At 38.3% G+C, this 22,837-nt stretch overlaps 2 protein-coding genes across 2 annotated transcripts in view; one reads left to right on the forward strand and one right to left on the reverse strand.

Moving 5' to 3' along the window:
• The window catches only part of LOC124166645 (methyl farnesoate epoxidase-like), a 32,456-nt gene extending 25,459 nt beyond the window's left edge, over window positions 1–6,997 (forward strand). The window contains exons 5-9 of the mRNA XM_046544263.1: window positions 697–811; window positions 1,393–1,573; window positions 1,827–1,944; window positions 3,480–3,636; window positions 4,624–6,997. Coding sequence (XP_046400219.1) covers window positions 697–811; window positions 1,393–1,573; window positions 1,827–1,944; window positions 3,480–3,636; window positions 4,624–4,805 — 753 coding nt within the window. The 3' untranslated portion in view covers window positions 4,806–6,997. The remainder of the gene's footprint in view (window positions 1–696; window positions 812–1,392; window positions 1,574–1,826; window positions 1,945–3,479; window positions 3,637–4,623) is intronic.
• Window positions 6,998–11,023: 4,026 nt separating this feature from the next.
• The window catches only part of LOC124166839 (calcium/calmodulin-dependent protein kinase type IV-like), a 97,126-nt gene continuing 85,312 nt past the window's right edge, over window positions 11,024–22,837 (reverse strand). Inside the window, exons 8-10 of the mRNA XM_046544538.1 lie at window positions 15,730–15,865; window positions 14,162–14,305; window positions 11,024–11,440 (exon numbers count right to left, since the gene is read on the reverse strand). Coding sequence (XP_046400494.1) covers window positions 11,204–11,440; window positions 14,162–14,305; window positions 15,730–15,865 — 517 coding nt within the window. The 3' untranslated portion in view covers window positions 11,024–11,203. The remainder of the gene's footprint in view (window positions 11,441–14,161; window positions 14,306–15,729; window positions 15,866–22,837) is intronic.

The following is a 22,837-nucleotide window of genomic DNA, read 5'->3' on the forward strand; positions in this document are numbered from 1 at the left end:
ACGTGTTAATGTACCGTGTAACCAGGCCTAAAGAGACACCTCCGGGACGGCCTAACTACCTCCGCAAATCGTACCGAGACAACTTGAGACCATTAATACAGCAGTGATTACGTACATGGAATGACATTTTCAGTGATAAATGTTTCTCACTTATTTTTTTTTCTTATACACCTATAAATGCTGTAATTTTCATGTTAACCATTAGTTATGGCTATTTTGTTCCATATGAGAGCATACCTAACAGTAAATTAGAAAAAAAGGTATCCAACTATCTTTATCTTTTTAAGTGACTGTTGAATTAAGAGAGATTACATCGTTTTCTCTCAAATTATGGCAAAAATCACGCGATAGCTCTTGGTTTCTGTTATTATTAATTAATAAATTTATGTTCACTAATGCATGCATGTTTGTTTAAACACATAAATATAATGGTTTAAAAGCCAGTACAGCCTTTCATTGCCTTAGGGTATGAAAAAATGTTGCCTATCACTAAAACCTCTCTATAGTGAACCTCCATATATCAAATTGCCCAAATTTTGGTCCCCTCAACCACGTTGTAAAGAGGTTTTACTGTAATATTATAAGATCTTGTTCTTGATTTTAATTAGTCGTGTAATTTGCTTTTAGTTTGTACGGATATCTCTTGAAAATTTTAGCACTATTTTCTTTTTCTCTTTTTAAATATTTGCATTTCAGGAAACAGTGAAAGAGCATCAGAGAACACTTTCCGATGGGCATCCAAGAGATTTAATCGATGTCTATCTTCAGGAGCTGAAGGAGCAAGGGGAGATGAACGGCTCATCATTTTCACGTAAAATTATTCCCTTATTTAGTTCTGACATTATGATTGAGAGCTGCACTTTTTCAGTTCATCCACACACCTTAAATTAGGTTGATACAGAAAGTTGAGGTCAAAATTAGGCCCACATTTGCCATGGTGGACATGCAAGGATGAGTTAGTTACATACTGTGCAGCTTGAGGAGGGAGCTTATTTGCTATTTAATTATTTGGTCAACTGCTGTTAGGTCAATTAATAATGAACCCATTTGAATATTCTGTGTTGGAATCAAGTGAGAAATATGCATTTTGTTAGCTTTTCAACCCAGAAAGAATTTTGAGAGGTAAAATTCTTTGGAAAATTTTTAAAAGCTTTTGATGATCCTATGTGCAAAAGTACACTTGCTGAATGACCTAACGAAAACATTGTTTGAAAGAACCCAGTTTAAGTATGCACAGGAATTAAACAAAAAGTTCAAAAAATTATTCATGTTTGACATTTTGAATTGTTTAAGATATATCTCGGCCTTCCATCTGTGGAGTCTTTCACATCAAAAAAGCATCCTCTCTGAGTTAAGTACATATTTCCCTAATTCTGTCCCTTGATCTTGCAGAAAACCAATTGATAGCCCTCTGCAAAGACCTCTTCTCTGCTGGATCAGAAACAACTAGCAACACGCTTGGATTTGCCACATTGTTTATGGTGAGGTATCCAGAGGTCCAGGCAAAAGTACATGAAGAGTTGGACAGGGTTGTGGGAAGAGATAGGATCCCCACTGTGGATGATAAACCAAAGTAAGAAATTATTTATTCAGTTTTTGTATAAATTTTCAGTATTTCAGGGATTGGTGAGAATTAATGTTATTGGTGAAATTTCAAAGCATTAGATGCATTACTTTTGATTTGAATGGCAATTTAATGTTTTAATTTCAAATTCAAGAGGAGGTACTGAATTTTTGTTGCTTCTCCCCAGTATTATTTACCTTGGTTGCATGGTGTACAAGTGCTTCTGTTCCCCCTCACTCAATAAACAGCCCAAATTTTTCAGCCTGCCATACTTGAATGCTGTTTTATATGAAGTTCAGAGGATTTGCAACGTTGCAGCCCAGAGTATACTTCACCGTTCCACAGAGGACTCAGAATTCATGGGGTACTCTATCCCCAAGGTAAGTCTTATTATACCCTTACCTTATTCTTGGAATTTTATTTGACTTCTGCCTATTTGATTATGCCAGTAATTGAGGCTCCTTTTTTACCTGTTATGTATGAATAAGCGAATGATATTAGTTATGATAGTATGTGTTAAGAAAAGTTATCCATATGTAAATTACTGTAAATTCACAATCGAATGCAATTGTCAAGAAAACAAATCACTCAATTAAACGAAATAAGTGTATTTTTTATGTATGTTAGCACCAGTCATGTTCTCAATAGTGTATGATGGTAGCCCCAAAACCTTTCCACAAAGGGGTACCTATATATTCCACAATTATTACAGGGTTTATTTTTCTCGATGTAATACATTGAATATGAGTGGAATAAAATTCTATTATTCTATTATTATTCTATAAACAAGTCCTTCTTCCTCAAGTGGTGAGCAATAATCGTGTGTCGAAGTCACCAGCAACATAGGGGAGAGAATTTTCTCAAAATGATATCTGTTGAATAAGGCCCAGCGCACACTGTGTGACTGTTTTACAACTACCATTGCAAACCAGTTGCGCACGCAACTGTTTTTTGACCTCGACAATGTATTGGAGTGGGGAGGCGGACACGATGTGATTGGTTTTTGACGCTCTGAAACCAGTCTGAAACCAGTCACATGCAACTGTGGGCCCGCGGTTGCAGTTGCTTTGCAGACTTCAGTTGCACGAGACCACATGGTGTTTTGGTGGTACATATTTTGATGGCCGTATAGTGTGGATCTCGAAATGAATGATCAAGAACTCAACATGGAGCTTGTTGGAGAATCAGAGAAGCATGAAGACCTGAACAAATACAAACTATCTAACATCTTTGGTATTGATAATATTTCACAGTGTCTTCTTCGCCTGACTCTGTGATAGTAAGTGCTGACGGCCAAGCCAAGGACTAAAAAACAATACGTACCGCACTAAATAAACACTCCACTGATTGCACAATGGACGAAACTGATTTAAAACCAGCCCTTTGTCATTACACCCATTTGCGGACAGAAGTTTTGTTTCAGTTGCAAACTTTGCAGATGCAACTGATTCCCAACTGTGGTCACGAAATAGTTGCTCGGTGTGCGCTGGGCCTAAGCTTGAGTATGTTGAGTTTGATGAATTCATCTGCAATTATGTATGTAATTAGCTGTTAACTGACCCATGTCACCTCAGAGGGGCATATTTTACTATGGCCGGTGTAACTGACTACATATGTTAGATTTTCTTACACTTAAGATTTATTCATAGTTCAGCCATGGGAAGTTTTAGTCAGTTTCACTTGATTGCCCCTACTTAAGATGGAATTCAATATTTTGCTGAAATAACTCAATTTTTTCACTTGTCTTTTTTTGTCATGCTTGATGACATCAAATGTTGAATATTTTTCCCAAACTAACCGTTTCCAGTTCCTACCGTTCGACTGTTTCTTCCATTCGGAAGCGTATACATGTCATTAAAATACAATCTATGGTAATTATTCAGCATATTTTATCTGTGAATTCTTTTTTTTTCAGGGAAGTATGCTTCTGTTTAATCTCCGAAGTTTGCACATGGATAAAAAGTATTGGGGAGATCCGGAGGTCTTTCGACCGGAGAGATTCTTAGTTCCTGGTGTCAATGGAGGACCAACTACAGTTAGAATTGACCCATGGCTTGTTCCATTCGGCTTAGGTTAGTTTCATTCCATAGTCTTGGATAATTTTTTCTCATAAGACCTATTCAAAGAAAAAATAGTGTAAGTTTAATTAAGAAAATTGTTGAAAATTAGCTTCATGGTTCTGGGGACATTTAAAAAACAAATTAATGATGAGATCAATCACTGTATTATGAACCAACAGCAAATTGCTCTCACACTATATCAAAATTGAGTTGAGTAGTTTCTTTGATGCCTTTTTACTAGGGATGGATGGATCCAGGATTTTTTCGGATCTGGATTCGGATCGGATCCTTGATTTCCGGAGCAGGATCTTTCGGATCGGATATTTTAGGATCCAAATGCATTTTCAAATTCCTGCAATTAAATGAAGTAATTATTCAAGTTTACTCTGGGTACGTACAATCAAAGTAATGCTTTTTAGATTTTCATACACATTTTAATATTTTTATAGGCTTTCAAGTTTTTTTTTTTAACATCTTTACATACTCATGACCTAAACTGTTACGCTTGGGTTTGGAAATGAAAATAGGAAAAATCTTTGGATAAACCACTGACCAGTAGCATAGGACAAGAATCGCATGCGACGGCATATTCGAAGAGAGAATCGGAACTCTTTCCATCCTTATGGGGTGTTGCATTCACTGAAGCTATTATTTAAAATTTTGTATCCAGATCCGATGTCTTCAGCGACTTCGTATCCGATGAAGGGCAAGATCTGTGGATATTTGGATCCGAGGTATCCGATCCGACCATCCCTTCTTTATAGCTTTCCAGGGATTATTTCTCCATTCTCATCATTATATCCATTTATTTAATCAGGCTCTATTCTTATTTGTTTTTTTAATTAATGTGGGATTGACCTAAGGGTGTTGAAATCTCATGCTACCTGCTTTCTACGGTTAATTTATTTCTAGTTATTATTATTATAAACTGGCCTTGAGGAATGAAAATGCTTGGAATACCTGCTACCAAGATTAATGGATTTCTGTATTTTTTTACAGGTCGACGTAGGTGTTTAGGGGAAAACCTGGCCAAAATGAGTCTCTATGTATTCTTCTCAATCATCTCCCATGCTGTTTGCTTCAAAAATCCTCCTGGCTGTCCTCTTCCACCTACAAAGGGTGTTACTGGCTTTACTCTTGGTACTGGACCATTTAAAGCAGTTGTTGAACCAAGATTCTAAATTTTTCACTGTGGGCATGATGCCATTGTTTGCTGACCAGTTCACTTGCATCTGGAATTCTTGGATTTGCACTGTGAGCTCATTTACAAGTTTCTCCGTGGCCCCTCTTATCTTTAAGGCCCAAACTTTTTCTTTCGTAAATGGAACAATCTGCAACCTTCCCTTCTTACCTAAACTCCCTTGCTTATGAGCGGTTGCATTCCATTCCCTTGAAGAACTAGCAAATTTCCTTTAGTTTTCACCAATATCTGTAAAAATCGAATGATTTCCTCGGTGTTTGGTATCATATTGAACAGAAAAACTTCATGTTACGTACACATATTTGTTTTGTAGATTTTGGCCATTGAAATAATTTTGCCAACTTATTCGAAGTCCCACTAAATCCCTTATTCCACTAATTCCGAAGTCCGTTAGTGATTGCAGTTTACCCTTTGGGCTCTTGGGTTGTAAAATGGGTTGTAAGGGGATTTAAAGGGTGTTGTACCTGCTGTGCCCCTCCAGCCAGAAAAAAGGCTCTGATGTTGTTGGCAAATTTTCCAGCTCAGATTGGAAGACTTGTGATCTAGCTACCGTAGCTGGGGGTTAACTGTAGGTATGTTCATGTCACTGTCATTCAAGAGTGATACATGATGTATGTTACTTGTGCTGGGTATACAATTTCTGCTGGTAATCAATATAGAGTTTACTCAGTATACTGGCTGAATCTTGAGTTGACTGAATATTGACGTAACTGTATCATTTGTTCTCCTCCTCCCCTATTTTCTATATCCATGTCTTTCGTTGCTCTTTGACTGCTATATTCTTATCTAGCATCATCACTTATGCGAGGTATTGTCTATATGTAACACAGGAAGTAGCTTCAGGATTTATATTGAATGTTTTCAGTTGGTGGCTTCAGGCAGTCATCATTGGGTAAGGGAGATGGTTTACAAGCTCAGACTTAATATGGTCTGTATGGAAAATTATTGAATGAGCCCTCTCAATTTAGGTAATTGTCTTTCCATTTCATTAATAAAGTACATACATGGGTACATATTACTGAACAGCTCACATGTTTATTCCATTTGGAATATTTCCAATGTTGCTCTGACCTGTTATTGTTGAGGGAGGTGAACAATCAGATGTGTGTATGTGGTCTCCTCTGGTAGTTTCTTCAAATGATAAATCTCTGCTGCCAAATAGTGTCATAAAAGCTAACTTCGTACAGAGGAAAAAATCTTTTAGAATTTTTTATTTTCAAGTTCTGCAAAAATGAGTGATTAGCGAATCATCTCATTTTTCAGTGAGAAGCTATTTTTTCACGAGTTAAAGTAGTTTCTTTGAGTTGCGACTGTATACTAATTGGCTGCAATGAGCATGTAATAGGCTTAATGGGATGCTGTAAAGCATCGTGAAACAATACTTTAGTTAATTCAATGTTATTTAATGTATTGTGGACAATTTTTAATGATAAATCCAGGTTTCAACTTATTTAATCATTATCAAGGTTCAGACTGCCATGTATGCTATTTAAGTTAACGCCTGGTTAGATCAGAGGTCTCCAGTTTACTAGGCCACGAGGGCCACATTCCAAGTTCCGAATCACTCCGTGGGCCGGATAGCAAATTTGCTGATTACCGTGTATACGAATATGAATATCATAGTATACGATATTCGCTACTTGAAACGAGTGCGCGGGCTGGATGAAAGCCTTCCATGGGCTGGATCTGGCCCGTGGGCCGTATTTTGGAGACCCCTGGGATAGATTACGCTAAAAAATTCTGTTTTATATAAAATTATATAATTTTATTATAAGTATTGTATTCCAAATTAAGCTGTAAGTATGATTGTTGAAATTCTGACCCTATTTTTTGTCTTTATATATTTGTTGTGAAGGTGCTATATATATATTTGTTATATTTTGATGTGTATGTTTCAGCATTCTTAAAAGAATCATTGTTATAAATAGATAAATAAATTTGGATTCTTTTTATTTTTGTTGTGTGAGTATGATGTGACAAATTGTTTGGATCATGCGAAAAAGTATAGAAAATTGTGTTGTAGAAATTAATTGCATTTTGGAAAAAATAACGAGGCAATTATGTATTGTGTTGTGACTGAATATCTACCTGCATAAATTTGTGATATGAAGGTTGTTGGCAGGAGAATTTTTCTTTGGGAAGGAGAGGAAAATAAATGTGTTTTATAGTTAAGATTTTTTAACCTGCATAGTTCTGTCATTGACCTATAATGAGATGCAACTGTTTATGTATCATCACCTGGTGTACAATTTTTAGTTTTAGGTGCAATGGATATATGTATACTAGTAGTTCACAAAATTATGTTGGAAATTCAAATGTAGTAAATCTAGGCAAGATTACTGGAGAGCCTGTGATAAAATGCCTTTATTTTGGGAAATTATAACAACCATGTATCAGCTTATTGCTGGTGTAATGTTCTGAAATGGGTGATTCATGAAGTACGTACCTGTGATGATAGTTTTAAGTGCAGACACATGCGTTTATCTCATTAAATAATTCATAATGAACAAATTTTTCATGAATTAGCTATCATCATTTTTACTATTTTTTGATATCCATTGTACTGAGGAATTGAAAACCAATCATTGCACTGAGCAGCCTATTGCTGATATGATATGAATTGGATGCAATATCATGTTTCAATTATTACATCACTATTGGTAAGTAAACTTTATGTGTGCTATTTTATTAGTGAACTCCTTCGTAAAATTGTTATGATCCATTGGTATATCTCAATGATTCTTTCTACAGACTAGTCTAGTCAAGTTTCAAGGGAGAAATATTTACTTGAGCTCTTAGGTCAGTGGAATGTTTTATGCATTTTGACTTCTGACCCCTAAGAAAAATTTTTATAAAACCCGTGTGAAATCGTATAAAATTTTTGTATATATTCCATATAGAATTTCATACATGTTTTATACAAGTTATATACAAAAATGAGTGTATATAAATGTACATTTTATACGAATTATATACATGCTGTATACGAATTGTATACAGGTTGTATGCGATTTGTAAACAGGCAAAATTCAAAGTTCCATTTAAAATCCATAAATTAATATGAAATTTTAAAAAATCGCGAGGTAACTACATGAAACGAATGGAGGTGAGTTGTAACAGTGATATCAAAAATTACAAAAGAGAAAAAAATTGCTAATATCAGGACGCGATTACAAGGCACACGGTATGAGTCCGTAGACATGTGCCCTAGACCGCTCCGCCACCTATGCAACTGACAGGGGACTAATACTTACTTAACGGAAGTATTCTTGCACGAAACCTTTACATACAAATATCTCTCCAACCTGGAGAGATGAAGAAGAAGAATCTATGTGGAAGAAAGCTGTGACACTTTTTCTACCTTACATTTATAGTTTCAGAAAATATCATCTGCATCAATATCACTCTCACGATGTCTCCTTGTTGGTTGAAAAATTTCCAAGTGGCATTGAAAGACTAAAGTTGATGGATCTCCGCAAGAATGTTGTTTAAAATGCAAATCATGATGTTTGGAAGCAATAGAACTCTTGATTGTAGAACATTGTTTTGGTCCCTAACTCAGTTGATTTTTGGACTTAATTTTTTGGCACCTTCTTTGAATTGCTGTATACAAATTGTATACAGTTTGTATTAGGCATGAGTATACAGTTGTATATACTGTATACATTTGTATATGCTGTATACAGCATGTGACTTTATACAGTTTATACAATTTGCATACAAATTGTACACAACCTGCCTGAGTTGTATAGAAGTTGTATACAATTTTTTCATAGGGGGAAAAATTAAGATCACATGCTACAATTGGAAGCCCTGGAGATCAAAGATGGTGGGAATAGGTAGAGAGAGTGCATATACGTGGAAGGGATGCCCTGAAGTATTCTGCTGTATGAGACTGATAATGAGAGGAGGAGAAGAAGCAGTAGTAGTCTACCACCTGGGCTCTGAAGCAGGAACGAATATGTCGCCAAAATGATATCTTCTTCATGCACAGGTATGACCTTCCACCCACCTGAATTTCTCACCTCTACCTAAATGCGATTCCAAACATGTATGTTTGAGGAGAAACTAACAGGGAGTGTAGGCAGGAGAGTAGTAACCACTAGGCAATATGCGATGCATGATGAAAGTGAATCAAATTCCTCCTCTAGTGGGCAAGTGAATAGCATTTGGTGGAAGGAAGGCAATAAGTAAATCAATGAACGAAATAAACATAAATAAAAAAGATTACGCTTACTCATTCACTTAGCAGATATGCTCTTTGCTCAGAAGGAACACATTTCTGCATTCGTCTCTAAGCACATATGCAGTAAAACCTCTATGTAGTGAACCTCTTTACATCATAAACCTCCATACTTCATACCACCCCTACGGTCCCATCAGATTTACATGTAAATTTACAGGCAAACCTCTATATAGTGAACCTCTTTATCTCATAAAACCTCCACTTCTCATACCAAGGAGACACCCCCGAGACAGCCTAACTACCTCAGCAAATCGTACCGAGACAACTAGAGACCATTGATGCAGCTGCGTTTACATACATGGAATGACATTTTCAGCGATAAATGTTTCACCCTTATTTTTTTTCTTATACACCTTAAATAAACTGTAATTTTCACGTTAATCATCAGTTGTGGCCATTTTGTTCCATATGAGAGCAAACCTAACAGTAAATAAGAAAAAAAGTATCTAACTATCCTTATCTTATTAGGCGACTGTTGAATTGAGAGAGATCACATCATTTTCTCTCGAATCATGGTAAAAATCATGCGATAGTGCTCGCTTTCTGTAATTATTAAATAGTAAATATATGTTCACTAATGCTTGCATGTTTGTTTAAACACATAAATATTTAGGTTTAAAAGACAGCAGTGACTTTCATTTCTGAAGGGTATAAAAAAATGGCGCCTATCACGGAAACCTCTCTATAATGAACCTTCATTCATAAAATTGCCCAAATGTTGGTCCCCTCAATCACGTTGTAAAGAGGTTTTACTGTACATTCAGATTTTCCAAGCAAGCCTTGACTTGACTTTGCTTGTGCACTTCTATTACTACTGTAATTAAAAATGTTGGAGCAGTCGTTCATGTGGCTGCACTAAGTTTACAATCCTTGTGGTCTTAACCCTTTTGCACTGGATGTCGGGTGGAGCCAATGGGTATTTTCATACGCAGTACACCTGACATCGGGTATAGCTGTAACAGATTTTTCAACACAAATGACCGGACGTCAGCTCTGGCTGATGCGAGGGAAGGGAAGTGACCGCTGAGGTAGCAATTGTTGGATGCATTCAGGCCCGGCCTGAGACCCAGCTTAGCGAGTCCTTAGGGCCACTCCTAGGCAATAAAGCCCGACCCTCCCACTCATTAATGACCATCCTCACCGCAGGAATCTGTTGCAAAGGGGTTACATGGTCAATAGTTTTTACAATGATACATTTTGTTGCATGCTTCAATTTTTTATACTTTGAAATAATTTCTTTGTTTGGTACTGTGCATAAGCAATTTTAATTTTAAAACAAAATTTTAGCATTAAAAATAACGGACTTCTGGACTTAGTACCTTATGCTCAATAACTATGTCGTTGTTAATGCTAGAAATCTATTTAAAATTTGACATTACTCTAAAAAATGTTCGTAATTCCTTTAGAAGAGTAAATTATTGAAAATCAAATGCAGCATTTGGTTTTAAAAAAAACACTGGTAACGAAATAAGTTGACCGTGGATCTGTGCTAAGATAGGGTCAGAGTAGACCAGTGGCCTTGGCAGTTAGATCCAAAATCTGGGGGACAAAAGGAGGACTAAGGTAACTCCAGCCCAAAATAGAGCTGTGTAAAGAGAGGTCTAAAATAGTTTCATGCTACTCATAGCACGTAACATGCTTTCCAATTGTAGACGCCGGCAGGAAAGGGTGAAGAGGGCCCACTGATAACCTCTATGGTTTTTTCATTCCCTCTCTCCACCCTCTCCGCCCCACTTTCTTATCTTAGCCTCCAGTCATCCGTTCAGCCTCCAACTGTCTCCTTCCAGATGAAGGCTGGAAAAAGAATAATGGTCGAAAATTTGGAACCCCAAATATCATTGCTGTTTTAAGAGAAAAAGTTGTGTCTCTTAAATGAGTAAATATGGTAAAATATTAGTGAAGATAAGGTAATATGTGGGACATGAGTAGCTCCAATGATTTAATATATCAAATGAGTATGAATACTATATTTTTCCAAGCAGTTTTGTTTTTCTGTACAAAAATTTTTCAATATGAGATAAACTCCATTATCACATAGTTTAGAATTAAATGTGCGAAGAAATGAGGGATAAGATTGACTGTCTCTCAGAGAAGTCGGGAAAAACTTTGATGCAGTCTTTTTTCAGCAGTCATCATGCGTGCACCTCCTTTTGCGCGTTGTTCACGCACGTTGTGGACACAATTGCCAGCTGCTCCTTCTCTCCTTCACTCTTCTCCCGAGTCAACTGTGGTGGAGTGATTCGGATCTCTGGCTGTGAGAGGCTTTTTTCCTGGCACGCCAGTTTGGGACCCTTACTCAGCCTTGGAGAGCCAGTCAGAGAAAGCAGTGCCATTGCCCTTCTAGTTGCCAGAACTGCATGTGTTGCTGCCTGGAAAATTTACACAAATTATTAAATACATTTATTGGCCCATGGGCATAAACTTGCTTCGGAAGCGGGGGAAATAAGTCTATCATCTTTTCTTGAAAAAATTAGTGTTTCCCAAACTGCCTGCCCACTGACCAGGTTGTCAGTCTAACTGTGCACCTGACTCTTTCCTTCCCAAAAAGATAACGATGACATTATGCTAGCTGTTATTTTCACGCCTCAATTTCATATCATGAAGCTTTTCTTTTATTATTCATCGAAACTTGTGCTATTCCAATGGATAATAAATTATCAATATATTTCCTCAAAGTGATTTGGAGGCAGAATTACATAATTCAGCTTTATCAGAAAGTTAAGTGCCAGAGGTTAAGTACCCCTGGGATAGTGGTCTCTTGAGTGGATGTTTCACAGGCAGTTGCTGCTGGCGAAAATAAAATAGGGGAAGTTTAGGCCAAATAGTCTAGCCCCCCCTCTCCCCTGGCTTTGTACCTGACTGTAGAGGATGATAGGAAATGAACTGAAAACTCTTAAGCTTCCTTGGAATGGGAAAAAGAAAATAAGTGGCTGTGTAAGGTTGTTACCGTAGCATGGAGGATACAGGTGGAAAGGTTTCAGGAATTATTACAAATAAAATGAGACATTCATTAATTATCTACTTGTAACTGTTAAGATTTTCTGCATAGAGCTCAAATTTTTTAAAAGTACTTTAAGGCTATTGCCATGGACACCCTGAAGTACGCATCAATGAAGCAGCAGAGGGTTGGCTGTATTTGATCTTTTAAGGAAGTGTGGTAATCCGGAGCTAAGGATATAGAGCTCTGTTAAAAGTTTGTAGCAATTGTGCAGAAACCAGTTTTTAGCCTTGGTAAGGTTATTTTGATGAACTGCGTTGAAAATGGGGTTTGGGTCTCTACTCTCATTTGGGGCTTCATTGGGAACACTTGTACTTGCTGCCAACCTAATTGCATATGATTCCACAGGATAAAGACTTAAAACCCATCCTCTTATGTTGGCCACTCCAAGGACCCCCTGCCATCCCACACATATGCATGCGGAAAAATTTCTGTCTCCTCCAAACAACCTCCACTGCACTTACTTTCCCTCTCATTCAGATGCCAGGAAATTTTAATAGAGAAATATGTACTCCTATTGTGCTATCTATAACGTACATTTTGTAGAATAGGCTAGAGCAATTCCCAAGTGATTTTTCAAAGTATTTTTGTGGAAGTTAATTTCCTTCCAAGATTTTTAGGTCTACGTCTTTATGAAAACTAGGTGAGCTTACAACTTTATTATATGTACCAGCTTAGAGCAGGTATACAAGGGTGCACCCAGGATCATAACTAGGGGGGGGGGCAAGCCATGGTCTAGGGGGGGGCAAGCCATTGTCTAGGGTTGTAGCCAGGAATTTTGTTCCGGGAGGTCTAAAACCAGGGGGGGGGGGGGGGGAATTTTTGAAAAAGGGGGTACTAAGTATTGGGTTTTAAACTAATTTTAACACTTTTCAAAATCGAAAAAACTTCATTTGTTAACTCTCTCGCTGCTGTTCAATCTCCGAAAAACTTCTCCTCACATGCGGCGAAAAGGTTAAAATGCGTTTTGTGGGCCCATGGAGCAGGTAGGTACCTCCGGGATGGGTTTGGTACACCCTCCGAAGGGTCGCTAATCCACGACCCTATCCTCGACGAGCTCACCCATGCAGGACCGTCTCCTCGACCCTATTGGCGGGGGGCCCCCCTCCCTAAAAGTGACCGCTCTGACTTCATTTTTAAATTTTATCAATCAATCCCATCATCGAAAAACGATTTTTTTCATCGCACTCCTGCCAATCAAGCAGTCAAGCACGTCTTTGAACCGTGTTTCTGCAATGAAAAATAACGATTTAGTTAACTTTGCTAAAAACGTGGCTGTTGGCAACCGGAAAATGGCCATTTTAGCAATATTAAACAAATCATTATTTTTCATCACAGGAACATGGTTCAAAGACGTGCTTGACTGCTTGATTGGCAAGAGTGCGATGAAAACAATCATTTTTTGATGATCGGGTTGATTGATTGATTTTCAAATTGCAGTCAGAGCGGTCACTTTTCGGGAGGTAGGCCCCCCTGCTGGTAGGGTCGAGGAGATGGTTCTGCGTGGGTGAGCTAGTCGAGGATTCCGGGTCCCGGATTAGCAACCTTTCGGAGTGCTTCGGCGAAAGTGCTGACCGCATGGCAGGGACAAAGAAAAAGTACGTCCACAGCAGTCTGCCCTGCGGACGTACTGGGTATGTCCACAGCAGTCAAAGGGTTAAAGAAATATTTTGTAAAGTCATAATTTTGCAATATTTTGTTTTCTTTTATGAGGAAAAATTATTGAGTTCTTAATATTTTGGGGGGGTCCGGACCCCCTGTACCCTCCCCCCGGCTCTGCTGCTGTCTAGGGGGGAGGCAAGCCATGGGATTTATGAGACTATTTCCTTGAAAAAAGAGAGCTTTATTTTAGTTACATATCTTATAATAATATAGTATATCATTTTTCGTGGGCTTAAAGAAAATTTGTTGAATACTTTCATTTCAATTCAGTACTGAGGTATGCCCATGCAGGTATAATGTAGTTATTGGTATTCAAAAGGGGGTATCTGCATGGTGAAATGCTTCTTTAGTTTTACAAATGAGAAATTATTGCAATAAATGAGGAATTGATGAAAGATGTGATGGCAGAGGGACTCCGATATGTACTGACCCTAAACTTCCTCTTGGCATGCACTTCACGCAGTCGTTTCTGTGTGGCTTCCATGTGGTCCTGATTAGTTGTTTCGCCGCAAACCCACGGATGCGCAAGGGCCTCCTTTGCTGTGAGCCTCTTTGCTGGGTCTACTTGAAGAAGCTGTGAATAAAAATTACACCCTTAGATTATAGACTTATACTAAATATTAGTATTGAAGAAAGGAAGGTTTTATTGATTAATTCACGGTTGAAAATTTTGATTTTGGCAAGTACACATTTGCAGAGAGCAGGGTGACATGGCAATGTTGTTGCCTGCCTAAGTCATTTTTCACATTATATTGTGTATTCAGATGCATATATATGTATTTTGAGGATAGTTAATAAAAATGCAATTGGGAGGAAAATACATATCACTTAAAAGTAGGCATTTTTTAGATGTCTGAAGTGATTGAACACACATCTTTATCCGTCAAGCGAGTTTTGTGCTAACTACATAACCCAGATAAGTCATCAAATCTGTTGGTACTTCAAATATTCCCCTTCCTGTCAGTATTTCTTCTCTGTATTAATGCCTATGAACTTCGTAAACTTTGCATTAAAAATCTCAATCATTTTTCAGTTGAATCTTCAAATTTTTTTGTTGTTTCTCCTCAGGAAACAAATGTACAGTAAATATAAAGGCATTAATGGACTATACAAGATATTCTTCAAGGCTTTGTATTTGTCACATAAAGGTGATGATGAATGATGAAAACGAAGTATATGTACATTCAAATGTTTTAAGAGGAGTATAAATCCAATTGCTGTGGGCTTTATTAATATTAATTAAAATTTAAGTGGAAGTAAATTGAGATTCTCCTCAGGATGCTTTTAACCTTTTTGTTAACTTGATGATGTCAATTAGTATCTACACAATATGTACTTGAATTTCAACAGGAGGAGCCAATTATGTAGCATAATCCAGAATGGAACTGTTAATACAAAGTTAAATACCCTGTCTCTTCCAGATTAAAAGAAGAATTTCTTATCTTATTGTAGCATTTCAGTTGGCAGTTTTAGAATCCTGTATATATTTTGTTTTAATATAATTTTAAATTTAGGAGAAATTTTTTAAGAGGAGCAAAAATCCAATTGCTATGGGCTTTATAAATATTAATGAAAATTTAAATTTATATAATAGTATGTAGCATTTTATTTTATGTTAGCTGGTAGTGGTTATAATATATTTTACTATTTGATATTTATATAACATTCTTTTATTTATGTATCAATTGATATTGGCTGAATACTAGTGCCAGTCACATTTAATGGTTCATTTGTACTTTTAGTATGTTGAAGGATATGATGTTTCCTTTTTGCGAGGAAAAAGTTAGTTCATGTCCTCGAAACAAACTTCGTTTGTTCTTTTGCAGTGTCCTCCCTCATTCACGGCTATATTAGTTATAGGAGTTTTAATTATAAAGATTTTCAACTGTAGTTTAACGGAATTAAAGCCTCAAGGTTCATTCTCATTTGTTACTTTATGTATATATCCATAATTTTTTATTGATCTAAATTTTATATGGCTTGCCTCATAAAACTTACCTTTGAGACGAGGTCTTTTGCACTGTCTGAAATTCCATCCCAACAGGGTGAGTCGAAAGTATATACACCATGGACAGCTCTGTCATAGATGGCCTTCTCTCCTGCATCATCCCAGAAGGGTTCGTATCCACACAGTCTGCGGTTAAGGGAAATTTAGTAATCAATTCACAAGATTTGTCCAAACATTGCATTGCCTTCATTACAGGTATACAATGAAGTAGTATACTTCAGGATTTTGGCATCTTGTCAGTTGGTTTTGATCGATACTGTCACTTTTGTGGCATAAATTTTTGATTTCCTGTCCTAGAGGATGACATGCATGTAGCAAATGGAACTACTGATATCTGTTTGGTATTTAATTCAGTCAACATATCAAAATCGAGTACATGCAAGGTGAGTGAGTGACTTTCGAGCAATCTTTTCTACCACAAATTTCGTCTTAGTTTCATTTAGTTGCATGGTGACATGCGTTGCTGAAGTATGGGGTTGATCTGAGAAATGGAAAGTGAGGAAATAGAATTCTGCAAAGCATTTATTTTGAGTTCTTGGGTAATGATCCATTATATGTCACATTAATTGCCATTGGAAAAAAATAATTATGCACTGGGAATCGAACCGTGGACCATTGGCTAACACCATTAACTTTGATATTTTTCCTCGGGAATAAGGGTTGGGTACCTGTCTGCACAGTGGCCTGGAAAGACAAAACTTCATTTAGTGTTTCCACCTTAAAGTTATGTGACCACAATATAGGGAAATAAAATTCATTTTGTACATTCCACATTGAATATTTATCAACTCTTATTATTGTTTTTATACGTATACATATCATTATTGTTGCCTTGAATGGTATAATTTTATTTCTTCACAAGTCCTTTTTTGGTTTGATTCCTGGTCCAGGGGATTTTTTCCCATGGCAGTTAATGAATGTGAATTTCATCCCCACTTTCATGGCTGAGTTTGAATATTCCATAATCAGTTTTATATTTCTGAGGAAACATGAAATTTAACCTAAATTTCCATGCAGAGCATTTCATTGAAGTGTTTTGGAGATTTGAGAGTCTCGCTACCGGTAGACTCGCGAATGACTGGTTAGTTCATTCGCTAATGCCCATCTGCCATTGTGTGCTTACATCTACCTGAACTTGATTCTTAAGAGGTGAGAGACTAGTGTTTTGTATACCTGTGAGTATTGGCATATAACTCAGAGAAGGTATCATTGGGTGAGACGTAAACAAAGGCTGAATAAAAGAAATAGAAAAATTATTGCTGATGGTGAAGTGATTTGAAAGTAATTAGCATACGTATACACATTCAAAATTATACACTTATCATTTTACTTGCCTCATCAATTTTAAGAATTGTTTTAATGGGGCCTATCAGTGGCCCAGCATGGGGTGGGGGGTTGGGGGATAAAACCCCCCCCAGAGCTCACAGAAATTTTTAAGTTAAATCTATTTTACTTAATTGTATTAATATTACTTATAGAACAGTGTGATAATTAAATATATCTCAGAAGGCCTTAAAAATTACCATTTTGAACCATTTATCTTAATTTTTTCCGGCGGAAGGCCTCCGCAACTCCCGCTTACCCTGGCGGGTATGCAATACCCCAAGCACCCCAGTATTAGTTGCGCCTGAAACCCCCCCTAGCCTTAATTCCTAGCTGCGCCCCTGGGGCCTATAGGGTAGAATACCCAATTAGATTTCTTCATCTCTGCCACTTGTGAAACGTATAGTTAGGAGGCATGACGAGAGACCTTTAATGCCTCTTTACGTCAAACTTTTTCTACTGATTTTGAAGGATTGGATTTCCTTCCATCTGTGTATCCCCTTGTATCCATTTTGGACATTTCAGTGTAATATAGCCTTATCTGCATTAGCATGTGTCACAGCGGGATGTGTGGTCGTGATTCGTTGCTTTCCAGCTACCTATAGAACCGGCACAAGTCTAAGATCTCGCCAGCTGTGTCATAGCAGGATCGGCTTTCACGCGGGTTGGCGCACTTCACACATTTTCCCTCACGCAATCGGAGATAACGAACGTAGCCTAGGGAGGGATACACTTCTGGAGCCAGGCTCAGTAGTCCCTGACTTTTATTCCCGGGGCCACGAATGTCACATGAATAATGGAGTCTCATTGCCCGGGGCACCCAGGAGGAGGGAGGACGGAGGGAAGGAACAAATAAAGGAGGCGCCGCGTCGTGGCGCGAAAAGTGCTCACCGACGCTTCTTGGGGAAAGGCTGCGGAATTTGGACGCCGTCATTAAAGCGACGCGGACTACCACCTCCGAAATCGAACGCGGTGGAACCGAGTAGTCTCACCAGTTTAATGCACAGCTTTGAACGTAGTCTTCCGCAGCGAGATGCATTGTCGTCAACGGCTTTCGGGAGCAACTGCGAATTGCGCTTTGTCACGCGGGCTTTCCCGTCCATTGCAGGTCGCATCATCAGGCGATGAATGAAAAATTATTTATTCATTCATCGCAAGATGATGCGACATGCAATGGCCGCGAAAGCTCTCTTGACAAAGCGCAATACTCAACTGCTCCCGAAAGCCTCTGATAATAAGGCACAGCTTATTATATTACTGTTTGCGAGATCTTATTGTTAGAGTTGTTCTGGTGGGCGAAATCCTCTCACTCAATTGGAGAAGACTGTTAGTGTACAGCCAATTAAAATGAAGGGGGGATCAGCACTGCATCTGGTTCGATTAGCATTTTTATTGCCGCAAAGAAAACGCGAGACGGTACGGTGGAACTCGAGAAACAGGAAGATAATAGAAGATTGGCGATTTTGAGGTTACCGAGAGAGGCTTGGAAAAATACTCCTCGGTTTCTATATGCAATGTGGCACCTACACCACATAGGCGAAAAGGCTCGGGTGGATTCCGCTTGGAAAATCACTTCTCGTATCGGTGGAAATCAAGTAATAGCGATGTGGAAATGAAAAAGTAGCAATTCAATGCTAATTAGTCCACTCTATTGCCTAATTGAGATTGTGTACACGAAAATTACACATTTGGCTAATTGACAGTTTATTGATGATTGCTATGCCTTGTGACTCAAATTACTGCCTTCAGTAGTGATAATTTGGTTCCGAAGGTTGCACATATAGCAGGTTCATCTCTGATTGCGGGGACTACGATATTGTCTTAAGATCTATAATGTAGGAAATTATGAAACCCAAATTAGGAAACCACCCCAAAATTATGAAAATAAGGTAAATATTTAGCACCTACTCTAATCTGAATTAGTTTAATTAATTATGGGTGTGATCACGGCATCGGCATGCAGCGATGCTCCGTCGTATAAATGGTAATCTACACGTTACATGACATCGACCTGAAGACGCCGGTTGGAATACCGGAGAAACTGTCGTCACAAAGAAAATTCACGCGGTGAAACCCAGAAGCATGGAGACATCATATATTTACATATGTATAAAATATCATGGAGTGTTCTCGTTTAAAATGAGTGAAGCTATCTTTACATTGACCTTGGTAACTCCACCATGGTCGATGCTTCATCTGAAGTTATTGCTTAGCACTTTTAGCCCTAGTACGCGAGAGTGACAAACTCGAAGGGGCGAAATCGCCTAATAATTAAATTTGACTAAAATTCCGGAGGCGTCGTGACTCAGGCGTGATCGCTTCTCATCACCGCTCTGTATTGACCCGAATTTCCGTTTGTGTAATGAATATTGTGTCCTCAGAGTGGAAGAATTACATACGATAGCATGTACATTTTGTGATTTTTTAATTGAGTCAATTATCATCTAAATCAGGGGCCTCCTCACTGTGGCCCGCGGGCCGCATCAGGCCCGACACATAAATTCATCTTGCCATGCAATTCCCTGCGTTATTACTTAAAATTTTTACAATTTGGTCACCAAATCTGAAACCTGATTTTAGGGAAATTTTGAAGTCAAAACGACTGTATCATTCGTCGTACTAATTTGTTTGCATAAAACTAAAGACAGGTACCTATGTAGTTTACCCTGATTTTTTACAAAAAGATATTTTTTAAATTTTCCATCTTTATACTCTAAATTCTTAGAGAAATCAAATTACTGGCACTGGTATGTTTTATATTTTTTTATTGCTTTGGCCGCATGGTTGCGGGAAATACATAATGTGGCCCTATACATTGAAAGGTTTGGAGACCCCTGATCTAAATAAACTACCAAAGGGTAGTTAGAAATCGAGGCCCAATGATAGATTTACTCACTGACACTACGACTTGAGGCCTTGGTTTGTGTGTCCATGGTTTCTGCAAGCAATTTGGATAGTTGATTCCTTGCTTGGCTTATTTCAAGAGACCTTATACGTATCCGTTTGAATCGTCCACCCGCCATTCCGGAAAGAGCCCTCGCAATGCAGCTATCGAGTTGCCTATGCCTCGGGGTCGCCCTCGGAATGCTTCATGCCAAGTGAATGATTCATGTATGCACTACTCCCTGTGCAGACGCATTTAATTGGGAGCATTCATCACATTCTATTGCCGTAGCGTCCTTCGACTCTATGCTCCACTAGAGCTTGTTCCTCTTCAAGAACAGCATCTAAAAGTGAAGCATACAAAGAAATAGGAAGCCCAGTCCAAATACATCCATCGGATTGGACACGTACTAACTCGATTAACATCCAAGTGAAATCTGAATAGCATGCAGGTAAAGCGTGCGTGCAAGCCTTGCTAATGGCAGGTAATTAGCCAAGGCCAAGGTTAAAATGTATCGTTGATTTTGAACTGAGTAAAGAGTAGGTATATATCGCACATTGTTGTAACTATGCAACTGTTATTTTACTTATCAACTTTACGAAAGGTTTTTATGGAGCCTGTGGGCTAAAGTACCCATGTAGTAGGTTGTTCTAGCTTTGTTAGTTGTAATAACCACCATGGTATAACGATAGCACACAAACTTTTGTTCCTAAATTCGGTGTAAAATCGTCCGAGACAGTACCAGCATTCGAAGCGAATTCTCCATTGATCATTTTTCTTTTTATCTAATGGTCTTCCTTTAACCTAAATGCGATAAGAGATGATGAAACAGCGGATACTTTATCCCACGAGTCCATCCCATTCACAATGCGGTCGTTGCAAAAGAAATTTACTCGACTATTCGTGTTTGTGAAGGGGTTTTGACGATATGAAAGTATTCCACCAGTTATTTTGGATTTTCATTAGAAATTTTGTCCCACACGAATTTTTGCCATACCATCATTCGCTTATTCAATAGAAAAAAAATCAATCCAACCTTAGTCCAAGAATGTCGAAATTTAATTTTAAAAGAAAATGACCTCAGCAAGCTTAACTGTATCTTCCGAATGGTATGTTCCGTGTTGTCCGCTTGGAGGTCCTTCTCTGTTCAGTATCTTTTAGTTCATTACCCCAAATATCTGGAGACTTCTGAAAATTCCTTCATCCGAATTTGACGCGATTAACGATAATGTATTCGATACCTCGACTGCATAAACGCTCAACAATCGCCCACCGAATCAAATCCGCTCATCTAGATAGCCCTTATAATACTACTAGATGAGCGGATTTGATTCGGTGGGCGATTGTTGAGCGCTTACGCAGTGGAGGTATCGTATTGTTGACCTTTACATAGCGCGCACAGCAGTTTTATCATCCTGGGAAAGTATGTTGTTGTTTCCTCCATTTATATTAATTTCCTCCAATAGAGGGCGGATTATCCATGTTATTAATATTAATGGGATTCATCGCTTCCTCTCCTTTGGACACATTTCGTCTTTTTTGTGAAGGATTATTTGTGCAAAACTTGAAATTTTCTGTGTAGCCTTGTAGAGTGGAACTATGTCGTAGCAGTTGCCTTTATCTCAAATAAAAAATATCATAGATGGAAACATACTGAGACAAAATTTTCAAAGTGAGGAATAAATGTTTACAGGGATCTTCGTTGTACAAAAATCGAGGACACTAAGAAACGCATTGTGTGGCACTTCGGTTATCCCTTCGTTCTGACTAAACCCCGCATAACCATCGAAGGTCTACTGAAGGGCAGGTTGGAGCTAAACACATCGCCATTGTATTTGGTACCATTAATAGCAATCGTTAGCCATATTTGAATACCTACAGCCAGATGCATATCTCAGTGACCTTTGACCTCCACTCGACCCCTGGTGGACAAATTGCTACCGATGGTGATCTAAGGACATTCTAATTGACTTTTAATCCTTCCAAGCTTAGGGTTTGACACCTTGGTTGTCCGGATACTCCACCTTACATATCAATGACCTTTGACCTCCGTCTACCCGTTGGTGGTCAATTGATAAGTTTCCTTCATCAAAGAAAACAAAAGGCATTGATTGCGATTCATTACCCAACATTAGTGTATTCATAATATACAAATTATTTGGTTTTATAAATCCCAGTTTAGACTAATGTTAATGGTCAATTTTAAACTCATTTGAAAAAGGCCAAATTGGCGCCCATGCGATGCTATTCCACGTGACGTCACAAGGACCTAGATTCTATACGAGCAGATAGGAGTTTTACTTCGTCTGAGATTACCAATGCATGCATGAGGAACAGAGCTCAGGGAAACATCTCTTAATTATGACCTATTAAAATTGCCTATACTTAGGTGGAAAGTTTCGTTTGATAGGGTATTAATAATCCTTATTTAAGCCAAGCGCTACCTGCTAGCAGGGTACTCTACGCTACCGCCATGCTCGGCAGCAAGCAGCCTGCATCGTAGTGGCGTTCATAGCCTCGCACCCAGGTGGCCTCACACAGCAGCAGCCAGACGTCACACGGGCTTTTCCTAGCATTCATAATTAGCCGTCGCGTTTTCGCGCGCTTGAAAATATTCACTTTTCATCAAATCACGAAAAATAGATATTGCCACTTAAAAATCTGAAAGCGTGAAATGCGTACTCCAGGTGTAGTAATCTTTCGATTTAGGCAATTAAAAAAAATAGGAAACCACCCTATTGGTTGACAAGAGATATCTGTGGACCTCGTCAATGTCTTGGAAACCTTAAAACTCTATGTTTAGTCATGATGGTTGCCCTGATAGTGCGGAAAAAACCTCAGTGACATTTGACCCACGTTTGACCCTCGGAGGTCAGCAAGTTGACGATGCG

This window comes from Ischnura elegans, chromosome 10, assembly GCF_921293095.1.
Source record: "Ischnura elegans chromosome 10, ioIscEleg1.1, whole genome shotgun sequence".
NCBI lineage: Eukaryota > Metazoa > Arthropoda > Insecta > Odonata > Coenagrionidae > Ischnura > Ischnura elegans.